Source organism: Odocoileus virginianus, chromosome 24 (genome assembly GCF_023699985.2).
Source record: "Odocoileus virginianus isolate 20LAN1187 ecotype Illinois chromosome 24, Ovbor_1.2, whole genome shotgun sequence".
NCBI lineage: Eukaryota > Metazoa > Chordata > Mammalia > Artiodactyla > Cervidae > Odocoileus > Odocoileus virginianus.
Genome location: NC_069697.1, coordinates 29,585,793 through 29,599,130, shown reverse-complemented (window position 1 = coordinate 29,599,130; position 13,338 = coordinate 29,585,793). Strand labels below are relative to the sequence as shown.

The 13,338-nt window shown below is 40.0% G+C and overlaps 1 protein-coding gene across 1 annotated transcript; it reads right to left on the bottom strand.

The window, feature by feature from the left end:
* Nucleotides 1-11,207: 11,207 nt before the first annotated feature.
* On the bottom strand, nt 11,208-12,164 carry LOC110146785 (olfactory receptor 10AD1-like). Its single transcript, XM_020907799.2, has one exon. It carries the CDS (start codon nt 12,162-12,164, stop codon nt 11,208-11,210), a length of 957 nt encoding a protein of 318 aa, XP_020763458.2.
* Nucleotides 12,165-13,338: the final 1,174 nt, after the last annotated feature.

The window sequence follows — 13,338 nt, the reverse complement described above, 5'->3', positions numbered from 1 at the left end:
TGAGAAATTTAGGAATCATATTGGGAGACAATAGGAAATAAATTTTTACCATTACCTAACAAAGTTGTGTAGGGAAAAGCATATACATCCAGACAAAAGCATATGGATCGAGGTATTCTGAGGACAGATGTAAATGACTTTTAAGGAAGGACAACTAGTCTTTAGTGTGAGCCCCTGGAGGTCTGTGCTGATAACTCTGTTACAGTTTAGCGACCCATCCCAAAGTCTTACAGATTTACTTAGAAGTGTTTCTAAAGGCTTACCTGTTTCCCCCCTCTTTTCTATTTTAAGTTTCTTCCTATTTCCCTTTTCTTAAGCAAGATGGACACTGAATAGTCTTTTTGCTCCTCCGAGGGCCTTGCCAATAATTGGCTTGCCACAGAGATCCAATTGAGTTAAATTGTAGAAATATTCTAAATTCTCTTGACTCTCTCAGTCTTCTGCTTTCTTTTTGTTTCATCCTTCTCCTTGATACTGGATCCACCTCAATTTTTCTATGTTTTTCTGAAACAGGGTCTCTGAAATACCTGGATCCCTTGGTAATGGTCTGGCCTGGACCAATGTTGTAAATGTGCTGTGGCAGGGCATTTCAGATGCCTGTGATGTCAAACGATCAGTGCAGGTCACAAACTCTACCAGAAGACCATTCGTGTTGATCTGCACTAGTGAGGATCACCATAAATGATGAAAATGCTGACAATAACCTTCGTTTCACTTTATAGCTGAGATTGTAACTCCAGATAGTGCCCCCATCTCGTGAGACTTGATTTTCCTCCATCATCCCCAATTGTTCTCCAGCTGAGTCCTAAAGTGAATTCACTATTCCATTAGAAGCTATAATGAAGCCACCCTAGACCTGTTGCTTCCTTCTTTCAATTCAGAGACTTAAAGAGTAAAACAACTAGACAATCAAGGAAAAGAGACAGGAAATTATACATAAAGTATCCATAATGATATTTCTCTGAACACTCAGGGACTGTGTATAAGTCTAAAGACAAATGAATATGAAACTGGAAGAACTTAGAAATCAAGGAGAATTACTGAACATCAGTGGATTAGACAACTTTAGCTATTCCATGTCATTAAGCTATTTTGCTACTTAACGTGTGTGAAGAAAAAATTTGCAGTGACTCTAATTAGCTTTGAGAAGAGAATAAAGAGGAAGAAAAAGTGAGGGATAATGAGAGAGAGTGCACAAGGGGGAGAGCAAGATATGTACCAACAGAGTAGGAGAGGATAAAGTTGAAACCCAGAGAGATTCTTAGACTAAGAAATAAAATGATTTTAAGGGGTGAACAGTTACATATTTAGAGATGAAAAAACTTTGCCTGAAGTCTTCCTTGGTGGCTCAGTGGTAAAGAATCCTCCTGCCAATGCAGGAGACACAGGCTCGATCCCTAATCCGGGATCTCACATGACACAGAGCAACTAAGCCCATGCACCTTCACTATTGAGCTTGTGCCCTATAGCTGCAACTACTGAGCCCCATGCCCCAGCTACTGAACCCTGGGCATGCCCTAGAGCCTATACGCTGCAACTAGAGAAGCCACCATAATAAGAAGCTCACTGATCACCACTAGAGAAAAGCCCTCGCAGCAACAGACCCAACACAGCCAAAAATAAATTCATAAACAGAAAACCAAAAAAACCTTGCCTGGAATCTAATCTCATCACTTTATAGGGAGGCAGTGAGGCACAGGTAAAGCAGAAGGACTTTAGAGGCAGGCATATCAGGAATTCAGACTTGACATTATTGTTGCTTACTATAATGTGCAGTTGGCTAGCTGATTCTCAGTTTTGTTTCCTATAAATGAGGATTAACTAAAATAATATATAATTAGTGCTGGCACAGACTGGACAATAAATACACATAACTGTGAGTTCTGTTTTCTCTCCCTCTCCCTGTGGTTTCATTTCACATGTAAAAGGAATACTGTAAACACTTGGCCAGCATCCCACTAAGAAGCCAAACTGGCCCTGAAGAAACCTGGAGAAAAGGATCTCACCCACACTTTATAATCCATCCTACTGGTTCCTGCTTCTTCCTGTCCTGTCCGTTTAACTCAGGTTTCCCCCATGATGTATTTAAGTCCCATTTTCTCTTAATTTTGCTCAAGACATTTGCAAAAAATGTGAACCTCAGCTTTTATATAATTTCTAAAAGAGAATCATTTAGAATCAAAAGCCTTTCCTTTTCCAGAGAATAAGAAAGAAAAATGTAAGATAAATAGAAGACACCAATATGCACAAATGTGAAGAGGGAAGTTAAAAAAAAAAAAAGAAATGAGGAAAAGTAACCCTAAAGATTATATGGTCTCCCCCTCTGCAGCAACTGGTGACAGACAGGTCTTTGCTAACCAGAAGGGCCCCATCAGACACACCCAACCCATTTGCCCCTTAGCAGAGCTGGGAGTCCTGGTTGGCTGTCTTTGAGAGCCTGATGTAAACTTAGAGGAGAGATCCAGAGAACAGACTAGCTGGAGAGAGTTGGAAAAGTAGAGTTAAGTGTCTAGAGAGAGAGAAAGGAGCAAGGTGGAAGTTAATGGAGTTAAGATCTGTGACATCTCCTCCATGGCCACTGCGTGAAGAATTCTGGTGTGATCTAAACATAAGTGGTCACTGAGGGAGAGAGGGATGTTTGTCTCTGATGGGTAAATAGAGTCAGGGTCAGCTTTCACTGAAGAAGTGAGCACGTTTACTGACCTTCTCCCTTGACTTTGGCATACCCTGGTGATAACATTTCCTGTGCTCATCTCAGGCCCAGAGGAGGGATCCACAGGCATCGAGTGAGGGCCCAGTGAATTCTGCTGCAACTAGCTGGTCATTTATAGGGTAGGGAGTATGGGCTCTGTGGACACACACACATACACACTCACAGGCACACACACAGGCAGGCATGAGCCTGGTCACTGTTGGGAGCCAAATGTAATAAGGCCAACTATCTCATCTTGAAGTCTTACCATTTTAACTGGATCCCTGGGGATAGTCTCATATCCTTGTGAGGCTATTTCCATGGCAAGTGGCCTAGAAGGTCTAGAATAGTTTCAGGGTTTCTGTTCTGTTTATGAGATGAGTTGATATTTAAGGGGGCCTGGCAAGTGTCATTATCCTCATGTCCTCAGCTTCAAATCTTAGAACGTTTAACTCTTGAGCACCTATTGTACAGTTTTAGTTTGAATTAACTTTCTAGTTAGGGTTTCTTATGACTTAGATATCACTCCTTGTGCCCCCAATTCAATATTTTTTTTCATATCATTATACTATGTTCACTGTGTTCAACACAACAATAAAGATCAGCTGAATACACATGTGAAACAGTTACCTTATTAAATGCTGCTGATAGTGTGGTAAACAGTCAAAAGCACTCCCCCTCCCCCCCCAAAAAAGGAAGAAAAGCACTCCCTGATGGAGCATACACCATTGATAATATGCTCCCTTCCTAACCGCCGTCCTCTAACTCTTTATTATCACAATTCTATTCTTCAAATCTCAAATAACCTTCTTTCCCCTGATTCACCCACTGTTCCCACAAATCTTGTTTGACATTGAATTAGAGTCTGCATAAGTCAAAGAACTTCAGTAATTCTCTTACTCCTTCAGTCCTCTGTAGCTCTTCTTTCTACTTGGAGTGCATGAGTTCCTTTAAAGTTGAAGTTTATGCTGCTTATGTCCTGACTCTAGAGTGAGTCTAAGCATCTATGAGACTTAGCATCTAAGTCTAATTGTGCAGGGTGGTTTCACCCACAGTCTCATCGTATAACAGAAACCTTCACCAGCGTCTCCAAATGTGCCTCTTACAAAATCTAATACAATTTAGGCATTTTTGTAACATAAATGGGTTTGGAGGAAGGTGTGATTTTGAAATATTCACAGAAGTTAAGCTTCAGGAAAGTGACCTTTGCAACAAAGATATTTTATGGTCTTTCAGGTATCCACTCAAAAACTTCTGAAAAAAAGTAAACTTGTCAAGCTCTTTTAGAGCACCTATTTCTACATCATTCATTGATATGGTAAGAAAGAAGCTCACTGGTCTCCTCACTTCCTTATCACCTCTGGTCCATAGCATTTTATTAGCACAATTCTAACCCAAACATGATGCTCAATTCAAATGTGGGTGAAATTATATCAAAAAAAGCTGTCCAAAAGTGGTATAACTTCAAGAGTCATTAGGAAAAAGTGTGTATCTATTGATGTTATGTTACATGTTTATATATTTCTGTTTGTTTACATTTTTCCTAGTGACATTCCATAATTTATGTGCATCTTTCCACGAAGGACTGCCCTATTTCATTATGGTTATTCCCATATATTTTATATATTGGACATTATTTAAGATGGTCTTAAAATTTATTTTTCTATTTTATTTGCTGGAATATAAAAATGCAATTTGATTTTTGCATCTAATAAACTTGTTTAATTCTATTAATTTAAATAAATTATCTATACTTTTTAAAGTTTTTCTATGAAGACAATCATGCCATCCCTAAGTACAGTTTTGCATTTTTGTTTTTAGTTCTTATACAATTTATCTACTTCCCTTGCTTTCTTGTATTATATAGTATCTTAAATCTAGGAAATCAACCCTGAATATTCATTGGAAGGACTGATGCTGAAGCTGAAGCTCCAAAACTTTGGCTACCTGCTGCTAAGAGCTGACTCATTGGAGAAGATGCTCATGCTGGGAAAGATTGAAGGCAGGAGGAGAAGGGGACGACAGAGGATGAGATGGTTGGATGGTATCACTAATTCAATGGACATGAGTTTGAGCAGACTCTGGGAGACAGTGAAGGACAGGGAAGTCTGGTGTGCTGCGGTCCATGGGGTCACAAAGAGTCACAGGACTGAGCAACTGCACAATAACAGGATCTTCAGCACAACTTTGAATAAAAGTAGGGATAATGGTTACCCTAGGTTTGTTTATAATCTAAAGGTAATTTTAATGTTTCCCTATTAAGGGTGATGCTTGCAGAGATTTGGTATATGATCACTTTATTGGTTAAGGAAGTACGTATCTATTCCTGCTTGGCTGAGAGTTTTTTTTTTTTTAAATTATAAACAGGTATGAATTTTCAGTAAACTAGATGCCTTCCCTCATCTACTGATACTATCATGTGATTTTTCTCTATTTGTCTATTAATGTAATGATTTACATTAATTCATTTTCTGAGTTAAATTTTGAATGTCCTGGGATAGATTCAAGTTTGTTCATGATACAAGGTATTATATTTTTAACACGTAGGGAGACAATCTGTTTAGAAATTTTACAACTCTATTAATAAGTAATATTAGCTTATTTTGTCTTTCTCAAGTATTGGTATAAAAGTTATTTAAAAAGTTGATGATTTTCCCTCCTTTTTGATATATTCACTAGTTTATTTTTTAGATTCCACATGTAAGTCATATCAGAGTATGTATTTTGTCTGTCCAACTCATTTCACTTAGCATAATACCCTCCAAGTCCATCGATGTTGTTGCAAATAGCAAAATTTCATTCTTTTTTTAAAATGCCTGAATAGTAGTCTGCTGTATATAAATGTACCACATCTTCTTTATCCATTCATCTGTTGATGGACACTTAGGTTGTTTTCATATCTTGTCTATTGTAAATAATGCTGCCATGAACATTGGGAAACATGTATCTTTTTGAATTAGTGTTTTCCTTTCTTTTAGACATATACCTGAGTGTAATTGCTGAGTCATATGATAGTTCTATTTTCATTTTTTTGAGGTCTTTCCCTCTTTTTCTATTATACAGGCAAACCTCCATATTATGGATTCCGTTCCAGACCACCAAAATAAAGTGAGTATTGCAAGAAAGCATGTAACACAATTTTTTTGGTTTTCCTGGTGCATATAAAAATTATGTTTACACTATACTATAAAGTGTGCAATAAATTACTTCTAAATTACAATGTACCTATTCAATTAAATAAACTTTATTGCTAAAAAATGCTAACCATCATCTGAGTCTTCAGTAAGTCATCATGGTAACATCAGTGATCACTGGTCACAGATCACCATAACAAATATAATACTAACTAAAAGTTTGAAATATTGCAAGGATTATGATAATGTGATATAAGCAAATGATATTAGAAAAAAGGTGCAGATAGATTTGCTCAGTGCAGGGTAACACAAACTTAAATTAATAAAAATCACAGTGTCAATTGGGAGATTGGAATTGACATCAATACCCTCCTATATGTAAAATACAATAGATAACTAATGAGAACCTACTGTATAGCACAGGGAACTCTACTCAGTTCTCTGTGGTGACCTAGATGGGAAGGGAATCTACAGAAGAGTGGATTGTATATGTATAGCTGATTCCCCCTTCATGAGCACATCGTGAGAAATACTGGGCTGGATGAGTTACAAGCTGGAATCAAGACAGGTAGGAGAAACATCAACAGCCTCAGATATGCAGATGATACCATTCGAATGGCAGAAAGCCAAGAGGAACTAAAGAGCCTCTTGATGAGAGTGAAAGAGGAGAGTGAAAGAGCTGGCTTAAGACTAAATATTAGAAAAACTAAGATCATGGCATCCGGCCTCATTACTGCATGGCAGATTGAAGGGGAAAAGGTGGAAGTAGTGACAGATTTCCTCTTCTTGGGCTCCAGAATTACTGCAGATGGTGACTGCAACCATGAAATTGGAAGACGATTGCCTCTTGGCAGAAAAGCGATGACAAACCTAGACAGTGTGTTGAAAAACTGAGGCATTAATCTGCCGACAATGGTCTGGAAAGTCAAGGCTGTGGTCTTCCCAGTGGTCACGTATGGTTGTGAGAGCTGGACTGTAAAGAAGGCAGAATGCCAAAGAATTGAGGCTTTTGAACTGTGGTGCTGGAGAAGACTTGTGAAAGTCCCTTGGCCAGCAAGGAGATCAAACCAGTCAATCTTAAGGGAGATCAACCCAGAATATTCACTGGAAGCACTGATGCTGAAGCTGAAGTGCCGTCAGTATTTTGGTCATCTGATGTGAACAGACGACTCATTGGAAAAGTCCCTGATGCTGGGAAAGGTTGAGGGCAGAGAGAGAAAAGGGCATCAGAGTATGAGATGGCTGGATGGCATTACTGATAAATCTATTATACATTTTCTCCTGCTTTTCTTGCATAATCTATTAACGTGATTAAATTAGTAGTTTAATTTATTAGATTTTAACTTTTATTTTTTCTTCTAATATAAGAAAGTGCTGCTCTAGCTACATCCCACAAAATTGTATGTAGATTCATCACTGTTTGGGGGCTTGTGAAATTTTCTAATTTTTACCATAATTGGCTCTTTTGTTAGAAAACCAAACATGAGGTATCAGGTAAGAGGAACTCAGATAAACAGGCCTTTAGTGGAGGTTTTACATTGATCTTGCTAGGTGTTAGTCAGTGTTTATGTTTGCTGTAGCGGTGGTGCCAGAGACTAAAATTTCCTCTAGTGTCCTTGTTTTCGTCTCTGTTATCTTTTTGTTTCTTAGAGACTCCTTCCTAAATAGGGACTGAAGATTGTAGGTCTTTCAGGTGTAATTCTTGAAATCCTCAAGTCCTATTGATGTGATGGTAAGTGGTGGGGGAGTGGAAGCATTCTGTGGTCCTATGATCAGGTCTTGGTTTTCTAGTGAGCCTGTGTCCTTGTGCTGTGACCTTCACAAGTACTTCTTGCATTTTCTTTTTTTTCTGCATCCTTCCCCAGATTGGTTAGGTTCTCATAAGGTAGTTTTCCTTGAGGACAGTCTGTTAAGGAGAACACAGCTGTCTGAGCTTATTTCAGAATGGTTATTTTCCCTTCCCACTGCTGAAGCATAAGAGGATTTTTTTTTTTTTTTCCTGATCTTCATCATGGGGATCTGGTGGGGATGCTGCAAGTAAAACTCATTAAACTATGAAGGCTTCCCTAAGGATTACCCTCCAGGAGTGTTTTTCTATGAAGCCAACCCATGCTCAGTCTCAATAACTAATCAATTTTCCTTCAAGTGTTCTGACCAGGCTCTAGCTGCAGCTTCTGCTCCTAAGGAAGCTGTGATTCTCTGTGTTCACCTGTCTCCCTGTGTTTGGAGTGGTGGTTTGCCTGTGACTTCAATTCTCTGATGGGCCTTAAAAGTGTTGATTCTCAGTTTGTTCATTCATTTTTCTTTTTCACTGATGAGCATGAAAGTGACAACTTCTAAGCCCCATACTCTTTCCATGTAAGAATAGACTTATAATTCATTCTTAATTAGAATTAGAATTTTCTCAATTTCCAAACATATGGGTTTCTTTCCAGTTATCTTTTTGATACTGATTGGTAACTTTTAACTGCATTATGATTAGAGAACTCGGTCTGTGTGATTCCTTACCTTTGAAATGTTTTAAGGTTTGTTTATGGACCAACATATGGGCTATTTTGAGAAATTTTCCATTTGTTTTTGTACTAGGTACCTGTTACTCAGCCAGTGGGTGTGAGTCAGTCACTCAGTCGGGTCCAACTTTGCAGCCCCATGGACTGTAGCCCGTCAGCCTCCTCCACTCATGGAATTTTCCAGGCAAGAATACTGGAGTGGGGTGCAATTTCCTATTCTAGGGGATCTTCCTGATCCAGGTACAAACCCATGTCTCTTCATCTCCTGCACTGGCAGGCAAATTCTTCACTACTTGTTCTACCTGGGACGCCCTAGTGGGTGCAGCGGAAGGAGATAATTGGCATACTTAAATGGGACCAATAAGGGGAATTGTAAAGATGCAGGAGTCAAAGAGGGATGGAAAAGCACCCTAGGCTGTCAAGAGCAGGACCAGGTACTACCTTACAGGAACAGGGAAGGGAGATGTAAAAGTAGGCCACTTGATAAGGGCTCTGGAACATCAGGAAAGGAGACAGGAAAATAAACACACCCACTCTCTTCCTGCTTTCTTCTACTCTTACTAAGTAACTCTTATTAGTTGAACCCAACCAGAGCTTAGAAGGTAATGAAGGCAGTCAACAAAAGTCTATCTACCAGGACACAGATCAGGGGAGAAAGTATGCATTTAGTTTTAGAGGGGCAAAAGAAAAAAATTGTCTAGCACACGTAAAAGGTAGAGTGGACCCTTCAGGATGGGTGGAGCATATGAGTGGGGAAATATAAGCATTGGTTAAAGGAGGAGATCGGTAAAGTGGATGAGAAAAAGTATTGAAAATTATAGGTAGTATTTCCATCATAGGGTACATGGTTTCCACACGTTTCACTAAATGGCATTGTAAGAGTCCCACTGTAAACAAGCAGAGGTGATGAGTGGTGAGACTGAGCTAGGCAAAAATGTGAGATTGGTGGGAACAAGGGAAGGATGGATATTGGGTGGATGAATTTTGGTTGGAAGTAACAGAGGAAAAGGGTAGAATTTAAGTAGGAATCCAGACTAGTGATAGACAGAAGGGCATGACTGGCTAGGAAATTCCTATAACTTGAAAAAAAAAACTTGGTGGGAGTAAGGGCAAGTTCAAATTGAGACAAACAAAGAGGTTTTAGGGAAGGTTTTTATTAAAACTACTTACATAGATTGTTGCCATGGCAGTGTCGGCAGAAATCCTGCCCACAGTCCAGCAGAAAATGACTTTGCAGATAGAATTCTGTATTCCAAATTCTCCTTGGTTTCCTCCTATCTTTTCCCTCCCCATATCAATAACTCTCATCATTTTTATGATTCTGCCATTTTAATACCTTGTCTCTCCTTGACATTATTGACATCTTGGGCCATACAGTTTTTAATTTAGGGGATTTCCTTTGTATTATGGAATGTTCAGCAATATCTCTGGTCTCTATACCTACTAGATGCCAGTACCATACTCTTTCCTCCAGTAGCGACAACCAGAAAAATATATTCAGATATTGCTAAATACCCCTGGGGAGAAAATCATCCCTACTTAGAACCTCTGCTCTAGACTTTCAGAAACGGAATAGTGGTGGAGAAGACAGAAGATGGAACTGTAAGTATAGTTTCAGGAAATGTAGTATATTATAGGTAAAGCAAGAGATAGGAATCTTCATGAAAAAAAGGATGCCTTTAAACTGTATCCAGGTTAGTGTCAAAATTTACAAGTTGTAGCAAATAAATATGTAAATAGGTCAAAGTGCTTTTATATATTCTTGCAGATGTACAATGCAGATGTCATTCAAAGCTTTCTTGATCCTAGGAGATTTCTACCTATAGCTCCCACCCCCAGTTTACAACCTGGGGAAGTAGGTGCTCTCCAGAGACTTTTGCTCTTGCTTCTGTTCTTCCTCCTCTCCATCAATGATCCACATGTATTTGACATACAGCTCCTCCTCTTGCTGCCTCTGATAAGTAATCCTATTAATTAGTTCTTATGTAGGGAGACAAATTTCATGGAGAATTTTGAGGCAAGCACAGAGGGATGGTGTCACACACCTTACAGCATATTTCTCCTACTCACTGCTTTTTTCCTGTGTTCCACATCCCCTTGTTTCCCTCATGGCTCTCAATCTGCTCCTTTCTCAATCTTAAGGTTCCTACCAGTTGACTTTGCCATGGAAAGAAGAAATGCTCTGGAAGGAATGAACTTGTCATCCTCTTTGCTGAATTTCCCTAGAGGACCATATTACTTTTCCCCAAATTTTGGAATACACTCCTCCATTTTATTACACTTGCCCCTCCAAACATGAAAATGTATAACTAAAAGAAATTTGGTGGAAGGGAAATTAGATGAGCATTATTAAACATCACCAGTATCTTCCGTGAAGATTGTGGTGCTGGAGAAGATTCTTGAGAGTCCCTTGGACAGCAAGGAGATCAAACCAATTAATCCTAAAGGAAATCAACCCTGAATATCCATTGGAAGGACTGATGCTGAAACTGAAGTTCCAATACTTGGTTTGAAGAGCTGACTCATTGGAAAAGACCCTGATGCTGGGAAAGATTGAGAACAACAGGAGAAGGGGTTGGCAGAGGATGAGATGGTTAGATAGCGTCACTGACTTAATGGACATGAGTTTGAGCAAACTCTGGGAGATAGAGAAGGATAGGGAAGGCTTGTGTGCAGCAGTCCACGGGGTCACCAAGAGTCAGACACAACTTCACAACTGAACAACAATAACAGGATCTTTTAGGTCTTATACTAGCAGAAAGGAAGCCATGGGTACTCCTTCCTGGAGCTTGTCAGCTCGTGAATCTCCCACTTCTTTCGGCTGCAGGAGGGTAAGTCAGGGGAAGTAGCTGCCCCTTCTGGTGTTTCTGACTACACAGACTCTGCCTGGGAAAGACTGCTTCTCCCAAGGGCCCTCACCATCGCCCCCTTCATTTCTTTGTTTCGGAAACTGTAGATGATGGGGTTGCACATGGGGGTGATGATGGTGTAGAGGAGGGAGAAAGGCTTGTCTTTGTCAGGACCGTGTGTGCTGCGGGGGTTCATGTAAGAGAACATGGCCGAGGTGTAGAAAAAGATGACCACGGTCAGATGGGAGGCACAGGTAGAGAAGGTCTTCCCCCGACTAGAGGAGAAGGCCTTGCCCAGGATGGAGGCCAGGATGCGGGCATAGGAGATGACGATGAGCGCCATGGGGCTGAGCAGCACCACAATGGCATCAGCAAAGATGACTCTCAGGCTAAACTGGGGGTCTCCACAGGAGAGAGCAATCACTATGGGGGCCTCACAGAAGAAGTTTTCTATGTGGTTGTCTCTGCAGAAGGGACCACGAAATGTCATGTAGTCAAGCAGGATGCCATTGATCAGCCCAAAGAACCAGGCTGTACTCACCAGTCTCACACAGACCTGCCGGCTCATGACCTGGGCATAGGTCAGTGGGTGGCAGATGGCAACATAACGGTCATAGGCCATGAAAGCCAAGAGGATGCACTCAGCCACACCCACGCCAAAGACCAGATACATCTGGGTTAAGCAGGAGGCAAAGGTGAGGGTGTGATTCTTTATCACTAAGTGGACCAGCATCTGCGGGATGGTGGTGGTGATGAAACAGACATCCAGGAAGGACAGGTGGCCAAGGAAGAAGTACATGGGGCTGTTGAGCCTGGGGTCTGTCCAGGTGATGAAGATGATGAGGCCGTTCATGGCCATGGCCAGGCTGTAGAGGGCTAGGAAGAGAGCAAAGAGCAATGCCCGAGCGGATGGGGAGCTCTGCTCAAAGCCCACGAGGACAAACTCAGTCACGGTGCTGCCATTCCTTGTGTCTACCATCTGGGGCCTGCTTGAAAAGGGAAGATAGATAAAGCACAGATAAGATAGGAGGGTATAGGTATTTCCCACTTGTATAAAAAGAGATTAAGGGAAAATTAGTGAAAGATATGGGAATTTCAGTAAACGACACGTGAGTCAGCACTGTCATGCGCACTGAAAATACCAGTTCTATTGCAGGCTGCGATAATGGAACCATATTATAACCAAGGGAGATTCTATTATCCCTTCTATGAATCAAGCTATACTTGAAGTACTATACCCAGTTCTGGACTTCTGTTTTAAATGATTATCCACCAAGGGGATTATGTTCAGACAAAAAAGATGGTGAATGATCTAGAAACCACACGACAAACTTTTAAAGGAAATTTTAAAGGGAAGTCTTAGGGAAACTTTGAGAGGTCCTTTTTAAATGTTAATAGGTTTTTCATCTAGAAGAGAGAATTTACTTTTTCTATGTAACCTCAATGAGTAGAACTCAAACCAGAGAGTAGAAATACTAGAGAAAAAATGACTTCTATTTCTTATTATAAATTTTCTTTGTTCTTTCAAGTATACAACCAATGCCTGCTCCTTGTGGAACATCTGGAAAATACCAAAAAAGCAAAAGTTAAATAAATAAAAAGAGTCAACCAGAGGGAAATCACAATCTATATTTTAGTTCATGCCTTTTCAGTAGTTTTTCTTTTTATGTTTATATTTCAAAAGCTTTGAAGACCAAAACAAGGCTGAGTGGAAACTTCCATAGGAATTTAAGTGAGGGAGAGTATATTTTCAAGAGGAAATGCAGTAATTACAGCTGATTCCAGGTTGGGGAATGCAATGCAATAGGGAAGAAGTAAAAAGGATAAAAATTCATTCTTCATTTGAATGCAGAACTGGGAACAACTGCACTCCACTCCACTTTACAGTCAAAAATGATTTATTCATTTAATAAATGCATGCCTAGTGTGTTCCATATACTGAGCTGGGTGCCAAGGATATAAAATCATGCAGAGAATTTCCTCCCTGACCCCATGGATATTATACTATATCCCAAGTCATTAAATCAGGGGGATAAGTGAGCTCATAGAGAATCCATATAATATATGGACAATATTAATAAAAAGCAAACATTTATAAGCAGATATATTTCAAACTCTATTGCCTCCATACAGGAAATGTACCCTTTGGAAGG